The sequence below is a fragment of the Haliotis rubra genome, unplaced genomic scaffold (assembly GCF_003918875.1).
Source record: "Haliotis rubra isolate DU_JTF1 unplaced genomic scaffold, ASM391887v1 Scf241, whole genome shotgun sequence".
NCBI classification, from domain to species: domain Eukaryota; kingdom Metazoa; phylum Mollusca; class Gastropoda; order Lepetellida; family Haliotidae; genus Haliotis; species Haliotis rubra.
In genome coordinates, this window is record NW_025766459.1 from 1,094,668 (window position 1) to 1,112,462 (window position 17,795).

The 17,795-nt window shown below is 44.3% G+C and overlaps 1 protein-coding gene across 1 annotated transcript; it reads left to right on the forward strand.

The window, feature by feature from the left end:
- Positions 1–3,370: 3,370 nt before the first annotated feature.
- Positions 3,371–17,126, forward strand: LOC124278765 (RNA-binding protein spenito-like). The gene is made up of 4 exons (XM_046714536.1): positions 3,371–5,887; positions 5,961–8,262; positions 14,342–14,384; positions 15,166–17,126. The coding sequence occupies exons 1-2, from the start codon at positions 4,284–4,286 to the stop codon at positions 6,586–6,588; spliced, it is 2,232 nt and encodes a 743-aa protein (XP_046570492.1). The 5' UTR covers positions 3,371–4,283; the 3' UTR covers positions 6,589–8,262; positions 14,342–14,384; positions 15,166–17,126.
- The last annotated feature ends 669 nt before the right edge of the window (positions 17,127–17,795 follow it).

Sequence of the window (17,795 nt, forward strand, 5' to 3'; positions counted from 1 at the left end):
GAAGTGACGTTATGAGACAGAAATAGCATCAAACGCGCACCTGTTATGTCGCATATACCTTGCCTTAAACAGTTATCTCCCTTTGATAAACACGAAGCACGGACACGCTGGATTATAAACATAATTTATCTAGGTTAGAATGTTCGCAAATTTCGCAACAATGACAAAGAACTTCTGACGGCCGATGTGATGCAACTGTGTGATCGTCTATTCCATTTCTTTCTATTGTTAAAGTACAGACCAATCTGCTGATGTAGCATAAAATTCATCCCATGTCAGTTTCAGTAAACATCATACTTGTACTTTTATAGATTTAAGTGCACATCCGTTAGTATGACATAAATAGATATATAAATTATAATTCCAAGAAGTTCGCGTCTCTGCACCGAAGAAACACAGTTTAACCCAGTTGAAAGTCAAATTAATTTTAAAGTTACAGATAACTTTGAAATTGAGTTATGAAGCTAAAGAATGGTTGACAGCTAGCCGCATTTTCTTCTTACACCTCGAAGTTTAATTTCCACTTCTGGCATGCATATAACTACTCGTGCAAATTTCAATAAGCGGAAAACGCTATTTTCTGTGTTGAACTACTCGTGCATGTTTCAATAAGCGGAAAACGCTATTTTCTGTGTTGAACTACTCGTGCAAGTTTCAATAAGCGGAAAACGCTATTTTCTGTGTTGAATAGACATTCTGTACCAGTAAGTCTGTGGTCCAAGACAAAACCTTCACCATAATATATTATTATGTTATTACTTAATCTCCAAAGAAAGACTTGCTCATCTACAAATATTACCAAAACCGTTCCCACGAAATCAGACTTTTGACACATCTGAGCTTTACCTATGCAGTCAATGTTGTTATAAGTTTTGTCAAAAACATGAATGTGGTGAGATGAACTAAGGCAAATTGACGTTCTCGACCGATGCCTTTCACAATGGTGTCGAAGGACTTTCCTGTTTTCCTATAGCATGCTGCGCCTGGGGGCCACGTGAGATTATTGTTTATTTACTGCAGTTATCTGACTTTATCGAACCTGTACAGAGACCCCAGAGCCTTCCTTCCAGTGAAAAATGATGATACTTTTTATGGATATACAATTCTTTATTGTGAATGCGACGTTTCGACATAGATTCTATTTCTAGTGTCGTTGTCAGCTTGAGATCGTCATTAGAATCTATGTCGAAACGTTGCCTTTCACAATAAAGAATTGTATATCCATAAAAAGTATCATCATTTTTTTTAACCATAACTTCTAAAATGCCCATCAATGAAAACTTCCTTCCAGTGTTTGACAATCGTACTAATTGTATATTTTTATAGGGCTTATTCATTATTTAAATTCAACAGCGGTACTTGTCTTTCAGTCATGTTTCATTCGTGTTTTAAAAACACGCAGAAAACCTTGTTCAGGCCAAATCCAAAGACGTTCCTGTTCCATAGTTCGTGTCAACGACGTTTCACACACGGTTATTTCTACATTTTTCAGAGTCTAGAATATGGCTGTTTGGTAGGGTATTTTCTTCTTTGTGTGAAGAGTTTTAGAACTGCGTATGCTATGCTTTATGATGTTGAATTTGATTCGAAAAAATGAATTTGTTATCTTACATTGCATGGTCCACTGTAGAGAAAGTCAAACACAAAGCTGTTCAAACGGTAGAATACAACGGTATATGTCACAGAGCACTATAATATAACAGTACGTATAACAGATCATTAGAATATAACAGTACGTATAACAGAGCATTAGAATATAACAGTACGTATAACAGAGCATTAGAATATAACAGTACGTATAACAGAGCACTAGAATATAACAGTACGTATAACAGAGCATTAGAATATAACAGTACGTATAACTGAGCACTAGAATATAACAGTACGTATAACAGAGCACTAGAATATCACAGTACGTATAACAGAGCACTAGAATATAACAGTACGTATAACAGCGCACTAGAATATAACAGTACGTATAACAGAGCACTAGAATGCATCAGTATGCAAACAGAGCATTAGAATATAACAGTACGTATAACTGAGCATTAGAATATATAATAAATAATTTAAAAAGTATGTGAAACAGAGCACTAGAATACAACATGTACAGTATGTAAAACAGAGCATTTGAATATGCCCGTATGTATAACAGCATTAACACTGAAACTTTCACAACAGAAACAACTTGTACGGAGTCACAAGTTACCATGGTGATACAAATCCTCGCTTGAAGCAAAAATAGTTGCATGGTCACGTTGTCCCGCCTCACGTCGGTATGTGGTAGCGCTAATTCAAACATCAAACGTTTGTCTTCTCTAATTCGTAAAACCATATATAAGCATTTTGCAAAGCACAAGCCTGATCCATCAGGTCACGTGATCTTGTTTAGACTAACATGGTGATTCCTGTTCAAACACCAGTCCCGGCTTCGGGGAGGGGAGCGCATCCTGCATCCAGTGCCAGTTTCAGGGCGAAAATCACATACTGCAACAATTGTAAACATTCGCAGTAGACACTCCTGTCATAACTTGTAACAAGCTATTTGCCTCTGTAACTTTATACACAACAGTCTTTCATGTTTAAATGATGTAGCGCACGAAGGCATGGCATCGACAGTGAATTTCAGTAAAATGAACATTGAAACAAAGGTGTTATTTTGTGGAAATTGGGAAAGTCTAACGCCGGCCAGGCGTTTACCCATGTCGTGAAAAACAGATGCTGTAGAAACGAATGATCGGACATTTGTAAAACTGTTAGAAGAAACGTAAGATGACACAAATGTAGCTGTGCAAAACAATCATTTTATTTAGAATGATCAGTATAAGGATGTATCAGGAGGAACGGTTAACGGCTGTTTCACGAAGCCGGTGATTGGTGCATGCGGGTGGCCGGGTTAGCGTGGTGCTTGTGTCGGCAACTTATTGTTATACTTCACTGAAGGTGGTGATAATTACGTAGTGGCCAAGAAATCCCGTAATGGGATTCAAACCAGAACCCTTCTGATCCGAAGAAGGATGCTTTCTCCACATGACCAAAGAGGTAAAACACACACACACACACACACACACACACACGTCCATGCATCAACCTGTCTCTGTACATCAGCAACGTGTATCTCACTGATGTTGTAATATAGGAATGGTATATGTCAGAGGAAGTGTTAAGCGTTGCGTTTTGTTTTAAATATAGTGGACTGTACACTCGAATTGCAAGTACTATAAATATTTATATTCCATTTCCATTAGTCATTCAAAAACATAATCGTCACTAATGAAAGGAAATTATATGCAACAAAAAGTACATGTTTGCAACATTTTATTTCTTAAAAGAACAAAACAAACAATAACATGTGGGCTTCCGGCTTTAATTGAAGGAGTATCCGGTTTTTCAATTGCTGTTGAAAAACTATGGCTGCACAAAAACTTGCTAGATCCTGAATACTTCATTAGAGCGGAGTAGAGAGCTTACGTGTCATTATGGACAATGGGCATCTAATAAACGCACACGCCGACCTGACGACTTTTCACTGAAATCCTCAAACCGAGAATGACCCCTTCTGTACATGGAGGAATAGCAAAGTTGGAGGGGTAGCGTTTGTTTCTGAAACCGTTATATCTCTGAAAGAAGCCTGCTGTTTCAACAAGAGATCGATTATAAAATCTATATTTCATGTTCCCGTACTTGTCCAGGAGAGTATAAATATATATGTTATTGCTATCCATTCATTCTATCACATTGATATCTTGTTGCTGGACCGCCTATATAAACTGGACAAGGCAAAAGCGGTCGGTATTAGCTAGATTACTTGATTTTCATATAATTTTAGCGACTTGTGCAGGAGCGAAACACAACAGGGGCTTTATGCGGCGTGAGCCTGTCGCTGCATGTCGCTACTGTTAATCCTCTCACAGCGTCAGCCCATTCGTTGAGGTGTCACGCGCTGGAAGGAGCGTGGACTAGGGGAGGTAATTCCGTTTCCACGCCAAATCCCACCTATGTATTCTTACGCGAAGCTGATGTGTCTTTTCCGGAATGCGGAATAATGCGCGCTACAATATAGTCATGTGAGTGTTTCATTTCTACGATTTGCACAGTTGTTCAGTGTAACTTTTCGGCAAACCAGCATTATTCAACAGTTACAGAAGGTGGGAATCACTGTGAAATAGCCGTGCTTCATGACCAAGTACAAAATAAATAATTTATTCAATGAACCCAAGATGGCGGTGCTGTGAAACAGAAGCTTTCGGCGACATCAGCAATTTTTTTGGAGAACAACCGTCATGAAACGACAACAAGATCGTGATGCTTCTCCAAGAAGCAAAAGATCACGTTCTTCATATTCAATACCAGATCACGACTCCATGCGCGACAGATTGAGCCCTGACTTTGATCGGCGAGAGAGGGGTGGGAAGTTCAACAAATCGTATCCTCCACGTCGGGATGATTTTGACCGCGGAGAGATGGATCACCCACGTAAACACTACAGAAATGATCGAATGATGGATCAGGGGTATGCTCCAATTCGTGATCAGTCGAAATCTCACGATTACAGGTCCCTGTGTATAAGTAGTATTCCAAGCAAAATCCCTGATCCATTGTTGAGGGATACCCTGCTTCAGGAGTTCAAAAAGTACGGGGAAATGAACGTGAAAATTACTGTTTCAGGCGACCAACGAGTGGCATATGTTAACTTCCGTTACCCAGAACACGCTCGTGTTGCAAAACATGCAAAAGCTAAGCTTGTTTTGTTTGAACGTCAAGTAAGAGTGGACCCAGTTTTCAATAAGCGAACTCGTAGCAACAGCCCAAATAGTGAATATAATAATCGTGACATGTTCTATGGCCATGCAGGTCGCATGGGGTCAGGTGGCTCCCCTCCTCCACCCCACATGATGGGAAATAGACGAGGTGGAGGCAGAGGTGGGGGCGACAGACCCATGCAGCCAGGGAGAGAATTTGTTCCAAGAGGGGATGCTGCTGCCTTTGCTGCTGCTGCTGCTGTTGCCGCTGCTGCTGGTGGACAACCACTTGATCGTCCACGTGCTCCAAATGAGAAATTTCCTCATCACTTAGATCATGTTGATCCTGAATTTGATGATAAAGCAACAAGAACGTTGTTCGTAGGAAATCTGGATGTGAATATTACTGATGGTGAATTGAGACGGATATTTGAAAAGTATGGGAGTGTGGAAGACATTGATATTAAAAGACCCCAAAGAGGTCAGGGAAATGCATATGCTTTCATTAAATTCATTAATCTAGATTGTGCACACAAGTCGAAGGTGGATATGTCTGGAAAGTATATTGGAAAGTTCCAGTGTAAGATTGGTTATGGAAAGGTGACTCCAACAACTTGTTTGTGGGTAGGGGGGCTTGGACCTTGGGTAAGTTATGATACACTTGAAAGAGAATTTGATAGATTTGGTGCGATTCATAGGATAGAGTGGCCTCATGGCAAGAACTATGCATATGTATTATATGATGGGGTTGATGCTGCAACTGCAGCTTGTCAGGACATGCGTGGATGGCCCATGGGTGGACACAACAGACGTCTTCGTGTGGATTTTGCAGACCCCAACACAATCGCTGCAAATGTGTCCGAGCAAGACAGCCCATACTTGGACCAGGGACGAGGTTTTGAAGTTGGAGAAAAGGGTGGTCCATGGAAAGGCCAAGGTTCTGATGGTCTAGCTGACCGGAGATCTCGTCGTGATGATTGGCATGTTTCTGGAGGTGATCCAATGAATGCATATCGCAATCCTGACAATCCACGTGATTCTGAACGGAGGAGAGATGATTGGGATCATTTAAGTGACCACAGTGAGCGTCAGAGACGACCTAGATCTCCAGGTGAGCTTGGTATTCATCGTTCTGGTAGGTCAAGGTCACCAGACAGACCTCGTGAATTCGGTGGGCGTTGAAGGAATGAAGGACCATGATACTTTTCGGCGGACTAGTGGTGAATCAGGGAAAGAATGTGATGAAAGAATGGGGCGGAATGGGCGGAGACTTGAAGGTGACAAGGAGCTCAATATTTCTGACCACGTTGGTTCATTGTCTGATTTAGCTAAGTGTTTACCTGTTGCTTGGAATGGTGCATTGATACTTAAAAGTAGTTCATTCGCTGCTCGTATGCATGTGGTGAGTGGGGATGTGACAATAGTAGACAACTTGATGAGAGACCCAACTACAACAGAATCCCCTGTTCTCAAAATTACTCAGCGTCTCCGATTAGATCAACCTAAACTGGATGATGTAGGTCGTCGCATTCAGAGCTCTGGGGCACATGGCCATTGTATCCTGTTAGCATTACCAAGTACTGTACAGAGTTATGAGGACCCTAGTGGATCCATTCAACCAAGACCTCTCAAGAATCTGGTGACTTACCTGAAGCAGAAGGAAGCTGCTGGTGTGATCTCTCTCCCTCCCAATCCATCCCAGGACAAGAACAATGTTGGTGTGCTTCATGCATTTCCTCCTTGCACATTTGGGTACAGCTTTCTCCAGAAGCGTGCACCTCAGCTCCCTGCCGATCCTGCTAAAGAAGACTATTTGGTGGTAGTGGTTGTCCTTGGAGCTGCGTAGTTGTGCTTGGGAAGACCTTGTGACAGACATTTTGTCTTTGTTATATCGTTTTTAAAAGCTTTAATTTGATGTAGCTTCCACCTGAGTTTGTAGGTAAAGTTCTAGGTGAACTTTTCTCTTCCTATAATTTGAGTTATTTGATTCAGAAATGTTGTTATGTCCATTGACGTTTCCATGGAAAGCCTGTTCAGTGTCCACTGAATTAGGCCTGTGCCTCCTTGTGTGAAGCCGAAGTGTAGTTTACATATGGCTGCAAAAATGACATTAAGCCATCTGTCTGTAAACATTCAAAATGAAGATGTTATTTGGGCTCAAAATGAAAATGTTTTGCACAGGCCATATTTATGAACATTGCGAAAACCAGAGGAAATGCCACTGTAACCATGGTAACTACGCGATGACTATCATGAGTGTAACATGGTGTGGATCGGTCTGAACTGTTTTTACATCCAACCATGTGATTTACTTCTTACACCCAAATACTTTGATAATACCCTTGATGTTAGTACACTTTCTTCATTCGTCATTGTAAGAAATTCTGCGAGTCAATCTTGCAATAATTGTTTGTTATGTGCCATACTACTATATGATACTGAACTTTATGATGACTGGGATACGACTGTCGGGTCCTTCATGCAGAAACATCTTGTATCTCATGTTTATGCAATAGTTAAAGTGATTGGATCTACCTGTCAGAACACAACTGTATGTGGTTCAGTGGTAACAAGTAAGCAGGAAGAAGGGTTTATTTTTTCTAGAACTTCTGGTAGCCTTTTGCTTGTGTAAAGGAAATCATTAGGTCAACATCAGTTCATGTTATAAGACCCTGAGCAAACATTGTCATATAATTTATTGTTGGAGGGCAATTGTCTAATTTTTGAGACTTGTCCATGTCCTGACTTCCATTATACATATTTTTTCTATGTGTTAGGGATGTTTTTATCAAACTGATGAAGCTGAAAGAATACTATTGTTTTGTGGTGCGAGCTCATTGATATTTTCCATCAACAACCATCCAGTGGGCAATACAGGCAAGTTTTACATTTAGAGATGATAATGAAGTAACTGACAACTTTCTGAGGTCACAATCATGATTGGGTGATGTTGATAACGAAAACTTAACTTTTGAGTTTCTTGATGTTTTGACATGATCCCTTAGTTAAAAACGGGTCATAAAAAGTTCTATTGTCGCCATGGTTGCATTGTAAACATACTGCATGTTACTAGTTGATTGTTTTCTGATAATCTGACTTTTATGTTTGAGACTTGAGACAAGGATTCTTGTTATGCACTGTTTATACGATTGTACAAAGCAGATGTCCTGGGCAGTCGGCCAGGCAGGTGGACATTCTACTGACCGTAGCTTTCATTCAATTGTAGATACTAGTACTGTTACCACTGCTAGTACTAACTCCACTGCTAATACTGATTTGGTATGCAACCCTGTATTTGTATCTTTATAAACATTTTGTTTTAGTTTTTACAATGATGCTGAGTAGTGGAAGATATCCATTTTAGTACTGAAAAGAATGAATTTATTTGTGTCACAGTTTGTAATTGTTTTAGAAATGTTCTGTATGCTTTCTTATATTAATGCCTAAACAGCATCAGCAGCGTGTCTCCATTGTCTGTCACATCTTCCCTTCCTGGTGCTGCAGCTCCGTCAACATACAGGTAAGTCGTCCTCCTCCATCTCCCAGTCTGTTGTGTCTTAGTCTGCTTTAGACATTTGTTCTCCAGAATAGTCCAGGCCAGTGTAAACCTAATTCCACAGGTCCCCCTAGAGTCTCCAGCACTGTCCCATGTGGACGTAGGTCAGTCTCCAGCACTGTGTCCCATGTAGACGTAGGTCAGTCTCCAGCACTGTCCCATGTGGACGTAGGTTAGTCTCCAGCACTGTGTCCCATGTAGACGTAGGTTAGAGTCTCCAGCACTGTGTCCCATGTAGACGTAGGTCAGAGTCTCCAGCACTGTGCCCCATGTAGACGTAGGTTAGTCTCCAGCACTGTGTCCCATGTAGACGTAGGTCAGAGTCTCCAGCACTGTGCCCCATGTACACGTAGGTTAGTCTCCAGCACTGTGTCCCATGTAGACGTAGGTTAGTCTCCAGCACTGTGTCCCATGTAGACGTAGGTCAGAGTCTCCAGCACTGTGTCCCATGTAGACGTAGGTCAGAGTCTCCAGCACTGTGCCCCATGTAGACGTAGGTTAGTCTCCAGCACTGTGTCCCATGTAGACGTAGGTCAGAGTCTCCAGCACTGTGTCCCATGTAGACGTAGGTCAGAGTCTCCAGCACTGTGCCCCATGTAGACGTAGGTTAGTCTCCAGCACTGTGTCCCATGTAGACGTAGGTTAGTCTCCAGCACTGTGTCCCATGTAGACGTAGGTCAGAGTCTCCAGCACTGTCCCATGTAGACGAGGTTAGTCTCCAGCACTGTGCCCCATGTACACGTAGGTTAGTCTCCAGCACTGTGTCCCATGTAGACGTAGGTCAGAGTCTCCAGCACTGTCCCATGTAGACGTAGGTTAGTCTCCAGCACTGTGTCCCATGTAGACGTAGGTCAGAGTCTCCAGCACTGTGTCCCATGTAGACGTAGGTCAGAGTCTCCAGCACTGTGTCCCATGTAGACGTAGGTTAGAGTCTCCAGCACTGTGTCCCATGTAGACGTAGGTCAGAGTCTCCAGCACTGTGTCCCATGTAGACGTAGGTTAGAGTCTCCAGCACTGTGTCCCATGTAGACGTAGGTCAGAGTCTCCAGCACTGTGCCCCATGTAGACGTAGGTTAGAGTCTCCAGCACTGTGTCCCATGTAGACGTAGGTCAGTCTCCAGCACTGTGTCCCATGTGGACGTAGGTCAGTCTCCAGCACTGTGTCCCATGTAGACGTAGGTCAGAGTCTCCAGCACTGTGTCCCATGTAGACGTAGGTCAGTCTCCAGCACTGTGTCCCATGTAGACGTAGGTCAGTCTCCAGCACTGTGTCCCATGTAGACGTAGGTCAGTCTCCAGCACTGTGTCCCATGTAGACGAGGGTCAGAGTCTCCAGCACTGTGTCCCATGTAGACGTAGGTCAGAGTCTCCAGCACTGTGTCGCATGTAGACGTAGGTCAGTCTCCAGCACTGTGTCCCATGTAAACGTAGGTCAGTCTCCAGCACTGTGTCCCATGTAGACGTAGGTCAGAGTCTCCAGCACTGTGTCCCATGTAGACGAGGTTAGGGTCAGTCTCCAGCACTCTGTCCCATGTAGACGTAGGTCAGTCTCCAGCACTGTGTCCCATGTAGACGTAGGTCAGTCTCCAGCACTGTGTCCCATGTAGACGTAGGTCAGAGTCTCCAGCACTGTGTCCCATGTAGATGTAGGTTAGTCTCAAGCACTGTGTCCCATGTAGACGTAGGTTAGTCTCCAGCACTGTGTCCCATGTAGACGTAGGTCAGAGTCTCCAGCACTGTGTCGCATGTAGACGTAGGTCAGTCTCCAGCACTGTGTCCCATGTAAACGTAGGTCAGTCTCCAGCACTGTGTCCCATGTAGACGTAGGTTAGAGTCTCCAGCACTGTGTCCCATGTAGACGTAGGTCAGAGTCTCCAGCACTGTGTCCCATGTAGACGTAGGTCAGTCTCCAGCACTGTGTCCCATGTAGACGTAGGTCAGTCTCCAGCACTGTGTCCCATGTAGACGTAGGTCAGAGTCTCCAGCACTGTGCCCCATGTACACGTAGGTTAGTCTCCAGCACTGTGTCCCATGTAGACGTAGGTTAGTCTCCAGCACTGTGTCCCATGTAGACGTAGGTCAGAGTCTCCAGCACTGTGTCCCATGTAGACGTAGGTCAGAGTCTCCAGCACTGTGCCCCATGTAGACGTAGGTTAGTCTCCAGCACTGTGTCCCATGTAGACGTAGGTCAGAGTCTCCAGCACTGTGTCCCATGTAGACGTAGGTCAGAGTCTCAAGCACTGTGCCCCATGTAGACGTAGGTTAGTCTCCAGCACTGTGTCCCATGTAGACGTAGGTTAGTCTCCAGCACTGTGTCCCATGTAGACGTAGGTCAGAGTCTCCAGCACTGTCCCATGTAGACGTAGGTTAGTCTCCAGCACTGTGCCCCATGTACACGTAGGTTAGTCTCCAGCACTGTGTCCCATGTAGACGTAGGTCAGAGTCTCCAGCACTGTCCCATGTAGACGTAGGTTAGTCTCCAGCACTGTGTCCCATGTAGACGTAGGTCAGAGTCTCCAGCACTGTGTCCCATGTAGACGTAGGTCAGAGTCTCCAGCACTGTGACCCATGTAGACGTAGGTTAGAGTCTCCAGCACTGTGTCCCATGTAGATGTAGGTCAGAGTCTCCAGCACTGTGTCCCATGTAGACGTAGGTTAGAGTCTCCAGCACTGTGTCCCATGTAGACGTAGGTCAGAGTCTCCAGCACTGTGCCCCATGTAGACGTAGGTTAGAGTCTCCAGCACTGTGTCCCATGTAGACGTAGGTCAGTCTCCAGCACTGTGTCCCATGTAGACGTAGGTCAGTCTCCAGCACTGTGTCCCATGTAGACGTAGGTCAGAGTCTCCAGCACTGTGTCCCATGTAGACGTAGGTCAGTCTCCAGCACTGTGTCCCATGTAGACGTAGGTCAGTCTCCAGCACTGTGTCCCATGTAGACGTAGGTCAGTCTCCAGCACTGTGTCCCATGTAGACGTAGGTCAGAGTCTCCAGCACTGTGTCCCATGTAGACGTAGGTCAGAGTCTCCAGCACTGTGTCGCATGTAGACGTAGGTCAGTCTCCAGCACTGTGTCCCATGTAAACGTAGGTCAGTCTCCAGCACTGTGTCCCATGTAGACGTAGGTCAGAGTCTCCAGCACTGTGTCCCATGTAAACGTAGGTCAGTCTCCAGCACTCTGTCCCATGTAGACGTGAGGGTCAGTCTCCAGCACTGTGTCCCATGTAGACGAGGTCAGTCTCCAGCACTGTGTCCCATGTAGACGTAGGTCAGAGTCTCCAGCACTGTGTCCCATGTAGACGTAGGTTAGAGTCTCCAGCACTGTGTCCCATGTAGACGTAGGTCAGAGTCTCCAGCACTGTGTCGCATGTAGACGTAGGTCAGTCTCCAGCACTGTGTCCCATGTAAACGTAGGTCAGTCTCCAGCACTGTGTCCCATGTAGACGTAGGTTAGAGTCTCCAGCACTGTGTCCCATGTAGACGTACGGTCAGAGTCTCCAGCACTGTGTCCCATGTAGATGTAGGTCAGAGTCTCAAGCACTGTGTCCCATGTAGACGTAGGTTAGTCTCCAGCACTGTGTCCCATGTAGACGTAGGTTAGTCTCCAGCACTGTGTCCCATGTAGATGTAGGTCAGAGTCTCCAGCACTGTCCCATGTAGACGTAGGTTAGTCTCCAGCACTGTGCCCCATGTACACGTAGGTTAGTCTCCAGCACTGTGTCCCATGTAGACGTAGGTCAGAGTCTCCAGCACTGTCCCATGTAGACGTAGGTTAGTCTCCAGCACTGTGTCCCATGTAGACGTAGGTCAGAGTCTCCAGCACTGTGTCCCATGTAGACGTAGGTCAGAGTCTCCAGCACTGTGTCCCATGTAGACGTAGGTTAGAGTCTCCAGCACTGTGTCCCATGTAGACGTAGGTCAGAGTCTCCAGCACTGTGTCCCATGTAGACGTAGGTTAGAGTCTCCAGCACTGTGTCCCATGTAGACGAGGTCAGAGTCTCCAGCACTGTGCCCCATGTAGACGTGAGGTTAGAGTCTCCAGCACTGTGTCCCATGTAGACGTAGGGTCAGTCTCCAGCACTGTGTCCCATGTGGACGTAGGGTCAGTCTCCAGCACTGTGTCCCATGTAGACGTAGGTCAGAGTCTCCAGCACTGTGTCCCATGTAGACGAGGTCAGTCTCCAGCACTGTGTCCCATGTAGACGTGAGGTCAGTCTCCCCAGCACTGTGTCCCATGTAGACGAGGGTCAGTCTCCAGCACTGTGTCCCATGTAGACGAGGGTCAGAGTCTCCAGCACTGTGTCCCATGTAGACGTAGGTCAGAGTCTCCAGCACTGTGTCGCATGTAGACGTAGGTCAGTCTCCAGCACTGTGTCCCATGTAAACGTAGGTCAGTCTCCAGCACTGTGTCCCATGTAGACGTAGGTCAGAGTCTCCAGCACTGTGTCCCATGTAAACGTAGGTCAGTCTCCAGCACTCTGTCCCATGTAGACGTAGGTCAGTCTCCAGCACTGTGTCCCATGTAGACGTAGGTCAGTCTCCAGCACTGTGTCCCATGTAGACGTAGGTCAGAGTCTCCAGCACTGTGTCCCATGTAGATGTAGGTTAGTCTCAAGCACTGTGTCCCATGTAGACGTAGGTTAGTCTCCAGCACTGTGTCCCATGTAGACGTAGGTTAGAGTCTCCAGCACTGTGTCCCATGTAGACGTAGGTCAGAGTCTCCAGCACTGTGTCGCATGTAGACGTAGGTCAGTCTCCAGCACTGTGTCCCATGTAAACGTAGGTCAGTCTCCAGCACTGTGTCCCATGTAGACGTAGGTTAGAGTCTCCAGCACTGTGTCCCATGTAGACGTAGGTCAGAGTCTCCAGCACTGTGTCCCATGTAGATGTAGGTCAGAGTCTCAAGCACTGTGTCCCATGTAGACGTAGGTCAGTCTCCAGCACTGTGTCCCATGTAGACGTAGGTCAGTCTCCAGCACTGTGTCCCATGTAGACGTAGGTCAGAGTCTCCAGCACTGTGTCCCATGTAGACGTAGGTCAGTCTCCAGCACTGTGTCCCATGTAGACGTAGGTCAGTCTCCAGCACTGTGTCCCATGTAGACGTAGGTCAGAGTCTCCAGCACTGTGTCCCATGTAGACGTAGGTCAGTCTCCAGCACTGTGTCCCATGTAGACGTAGGTTAGAGTCTCCAGCACTGTGTCCCATGTAGATGTAGGTTAGTCTCAAGCACTGTGTCCCATGTAGACGTAGGTTAGTCTTCAGCACTGTGTCCCATGTAGACGTAGGTTAGAGTCTCCAGCACTGTGTCCCATGTAGACGTAGGTCAGAGTCTCCAGCACTGTGTCCCATGTAGACGTAGGTCAGAGTCTCCAGCACTGTGTCCCATGTAGACGTAGGTTAGAGTCTCCAGCACTGTGTCCCATGTAGACGTAGGTCAGAGTCTCCAGCACTGTGTCCCATGTAGACGTAGGTCAGTCTCCAGCACTGTGTCCCATGTAGACGTAGGTCAGTCTCCAGCACTGTGTCCCATGTGGACGTAGGTCAGAGTCTCCAGCACTGTGTCCCATGTAGACGTAGGTCAGTCTCCAGCACTGTCCCATGTAGACGTAGGTCAGAGTCTCCAGCTGTTTTCAGTCTGTATAGTTACATGCTATAGACTACTGCTCAAGGAGGCTACCTCCAGCCTAGAGGAGACTGCCAACAGATGAGAGATGCTGTGGTGTATTCAGTCCATTCCTTGCAGTGTTTGGGTGTAACAGAATCAGCTGTTCTTAGACAGTTTGCATTTGCATCTCTTAAAAAAATAGTTGTGATTTTTTGGGAAAGGAAAGTGTTTCCCAGATAAGTTTTAGCATTACTTTAACAAAGACATACAGAATTTTAGCATTGATGTAACTATGGTTACTGTACTTAGGTAGTTGCTGGTTAGCATATGGGGATATTTGACTGTAGTGCCAATTCTCATTTCTTCTCCCAATGCTTTCTATGTATTAGTGTAATATTGGTCTCCTATGATATTTACAGGAAAGTCTGTCTTTGTAATTTCAGTTCATCCTATGAAACAACGTCCAGCCCTGTTTAACCTGTTGAGGTAAGATATCAGTGCACACATGTGTGTCAGTGTATTAGGTGCCTCTCATCAATGTGAGACCTGTCTGTAAGTAGTTATGAGTCTTGAGTATATTACATATTCCTTTACAAAAAAAAAACAGAAAGGTTTTGTATTTGTTTCTGAGCTATTTATAATGAACGTTGTTGCTGCACCAAGGTTTGATCTGTTGTCACTCACCTTGAGGACGGGGTGGTGGGGTAGCCTGGGTTAAGCGTCCACTCGTCATGCTGAAGACCCAGGTTCGATTCCCCACATGGGTACGATGTGTGGAGCCTATTTCTGGTATCCCCTGCCGTGATATTGCTTAAATATTGCTGAAAGCATACTCACTCGCCCGCCTTGAGAACAGATTTATCTTTTTGTGTTAGTTTGTAATGCATGTTACCCCTTATACAACTTCAAGGGCCCAGGATACGTTATGACAATTTCAGCAACTGTAGGAGACATTACCACAGTTTCGATTCAGGTCTAATGCAGTGTCGACACAGAAGGAGAGTCTGAAGAAGTCAAATTGATATTATAGACAAGTCAGCTTTCTGTTATGTTTGTTTGTGAGCTTTGTAGAGTGACAAGTAGATGGTGCTCCTACAATCCAGAAAGGTACAACTATTTGCATGACTGAACATACATGTATTTTAAATCAACTTTTATACCTCATACAAGACAATTGGGTTTTTTGCAGTAATGAGATTATTATCATTGAATACATGTATATTATTTGTATCTGTTTGCAGTAATTAATTAAGAATACTTTTTACAGGTCATGTAAAGTCACAGTTTCGAAGGAGATTGAAGGAGGATTCTTAATACCGAAGACATGAATAAATGGGAATTGATTCGAAAATATGGATGTGTGAAAACTGTGCCAAATTTTAGTGTTGGAAAAAGGAAAGCTTCTATCATCCACATGTTCCTTATGATGTGGTTATCTGCTACAACCACAGTGGGAAACTGTGAACAATGTGCTCCATACACTTTCCATTCCAAGCAGTGAGAGCCAGTCGAAGAAATGTTCATGGGAAGTGCCACGTGAATCTGGTGAATAGTAGTTTGTTGTTACAGTGTTACAAGGGTCGTTGTGTAGTTCCACACAGAACAGTTTTCAACCATGACAACGTTTAGATTTTCTTAACGGAAGCAAGTTTCTTTTCCAACAGAAAGTATGCACGATTAGGAAGTTCAACACAATGAACTCACTTTTGTGAAAATCTGAAAGATGTGTTTTGGAAATTCATTGGTTTGGGGGAAAATGAGCTGATTCACTGTTGTGTTCAAAATTTAATACAAGATGTTGTCAAAGTTGGAAATTAGAATGCTGGAAACTGTTCCCGGAGAGTGTAGGATGTGTTGCCAGTGATGAGCCTAGCTGTGGCCTTCCCAGTCAAGGCTTATGTCGGTTTAGGGCTAACCCTTACTCCGCTTGTAGTTGGAAGAGGCGCTTTCCCAGATGATGGCAAGATTATATGTGTTGTGTAATACGTGCATGGCATACTCATTAATATAATAGCCTGTGTTTTTGTGGTATTTCTTTATCCGGAAGGAGCCTTGTTGGATCAAGAAATTGAATTAATTATATTTTGTGGACCAGTGCTTCAGTATTGTGACAGATGGTTTTACTTGTTGCTTCCCAAGTGATGTGTACTCATTCTTTTAGGTATGTGAAATAAACGTACATGTGTGAAATGAATGTGATTTTGATTGTTTGATGAAATCGTTCCGTGGTTGAGGAAGGCAATTGCTGTACACCAGTGAAAATGTGAAAAGTTTTATTTCAAGGAATTCTCAGTTGCTGCTTAGTGACAAAGGTGATTCCTCACCCATAGAAGTCGACAAGACAGTTATGTAACTCTTCAAAACCTTCTTGACTCCATCAAAATTCCATCATTTGGCGTCCATTCTTGTAGTGTGAAGTACAGCTACAGAGGAATTGTCCTCTCAAAATTGAAGATCAACATTATCCATATGTTGTTCAAGTTTCGGTGCCCCTCGCAGTAGAACCAGCCAGTGAATGTGGTGAAAGCAGCCAGTGAATGAGATGAAACCTGTCTCAGGGTGGGTGTGCGCTGGTAGCCATGTTCGTCGATCCCAATAACAGGGAAACATGGTGGTGCCCAGATGTGCTAGAAACCGTAACCACAACAAGTTTCAGGGAAACCTGGCCCAAGCCTTTCATCCTGTTGTCCTTGAAATCTTAGTGTGTCCTCATAGAAAAGCCACAGTGTTTGTTTTATGTCAGTGGAAAGGAAAATGTCCACAACCACCCAGAGCTTTTTGCTGGTGTTTTGTGTTTGAAGGCATGCTGATGCAGTCCAGTTTCAGCACTTCGTTCATGGGTTGTATGTGTCTCAACTGTGGTTCCAGCTGGCCTTTTCCAGGAACCAAGTCCAAGCCCATGCCTCTTTGCAAGACTCCCATTTACAGAGTTGCAAATGATGTCTATTTTGTTGTTCTGACCATAGGAACAGGCCAAAGTGACCCCTGCAAGCAAGCTTTGATGTGCTTGTAATTCTATGGAGTGGCCGTCTGCCAGCTGGTCCCAGCAGTGGGGCTGTTTCTACGTGGACCTCGATGTGCCAAAGTCAGTGAGGCAGCCGTGTGTTTACTACAAATATTTTTATGGCTGTGAATTTTTTTTCACAGACGTTCCAACATTTTAAGTATATATTCTTCCTATTGAAGATGATGTTAAGTTTTCAGAATAAAATATATTTTGTTATAAGATTTGATGAGAGTTTCGATATACTGAGTATGGTGCCCGAGATGTGTTCTGTTTAAGTGGGGAGGTGTCTGGATATGTGCCATGTGTGCTGCAGATGTGTTCCAGATGTCACTGCACAGGGTAAATATACATGTTGGTATTTGTTCCAGGGTTTAACTCGTACAACTCATGCATCATACAAGGAACACCCAGGCTAGGTGTCAGTTGGTGATATTCTTGTATGAAAGAAGTCCCCATCTATCAACAGCTACAAGCTTGATCAGGAACAATCTAATAAATCCCTATCACTTACCGCCTCTCACCCATTTCTTCCCTGTGAACTCCAAGGTTTAGAACTGTGACTCAAAACTTGAAGAAGATAAATCCATGAAGTTCTGTTATAAGAATTAAATATAGAACTGTGAGGACTGATATTTACTTTGAAAGTTTTCTTTTTACAGGATTATTTTAAAAAAACCATGATAGAAATGTTCTACTGTAGGTGTAAAGTGGGAGGATGGAAGCGATGATGATGTGTACCCAGGTTGGACCAGCAACAAACACACCTGCTGGCAACACAACCAAGAAACATGTGGAAGTGATGAAATTGTGGAAGCCTTTAAAAAGAATGATAAAGTAGAAACTTTGTATGAACAATGCTATTTAGTTATATTGGGGATTACTCTTTCTCA

What these genes read in the sequence shown, in the direction of transcription:
- LOC124278765 (XM_046714536.1), top strand. Translation starts at nt 4,284, where the DNA reads ATGAAACGACAACAAGATCGTGATGCTTCTCCAAGAAGCAAAAGATCA. An exon ending in CATCGTTCTGGTAGGTCAAG is followed by an intron (nt 5,888 to 5,960) that starts GTCACCAGACAG and finishes TCGGCGGACTAG; the next exon opens with TGGTGAATCAGGGAAAGAAT.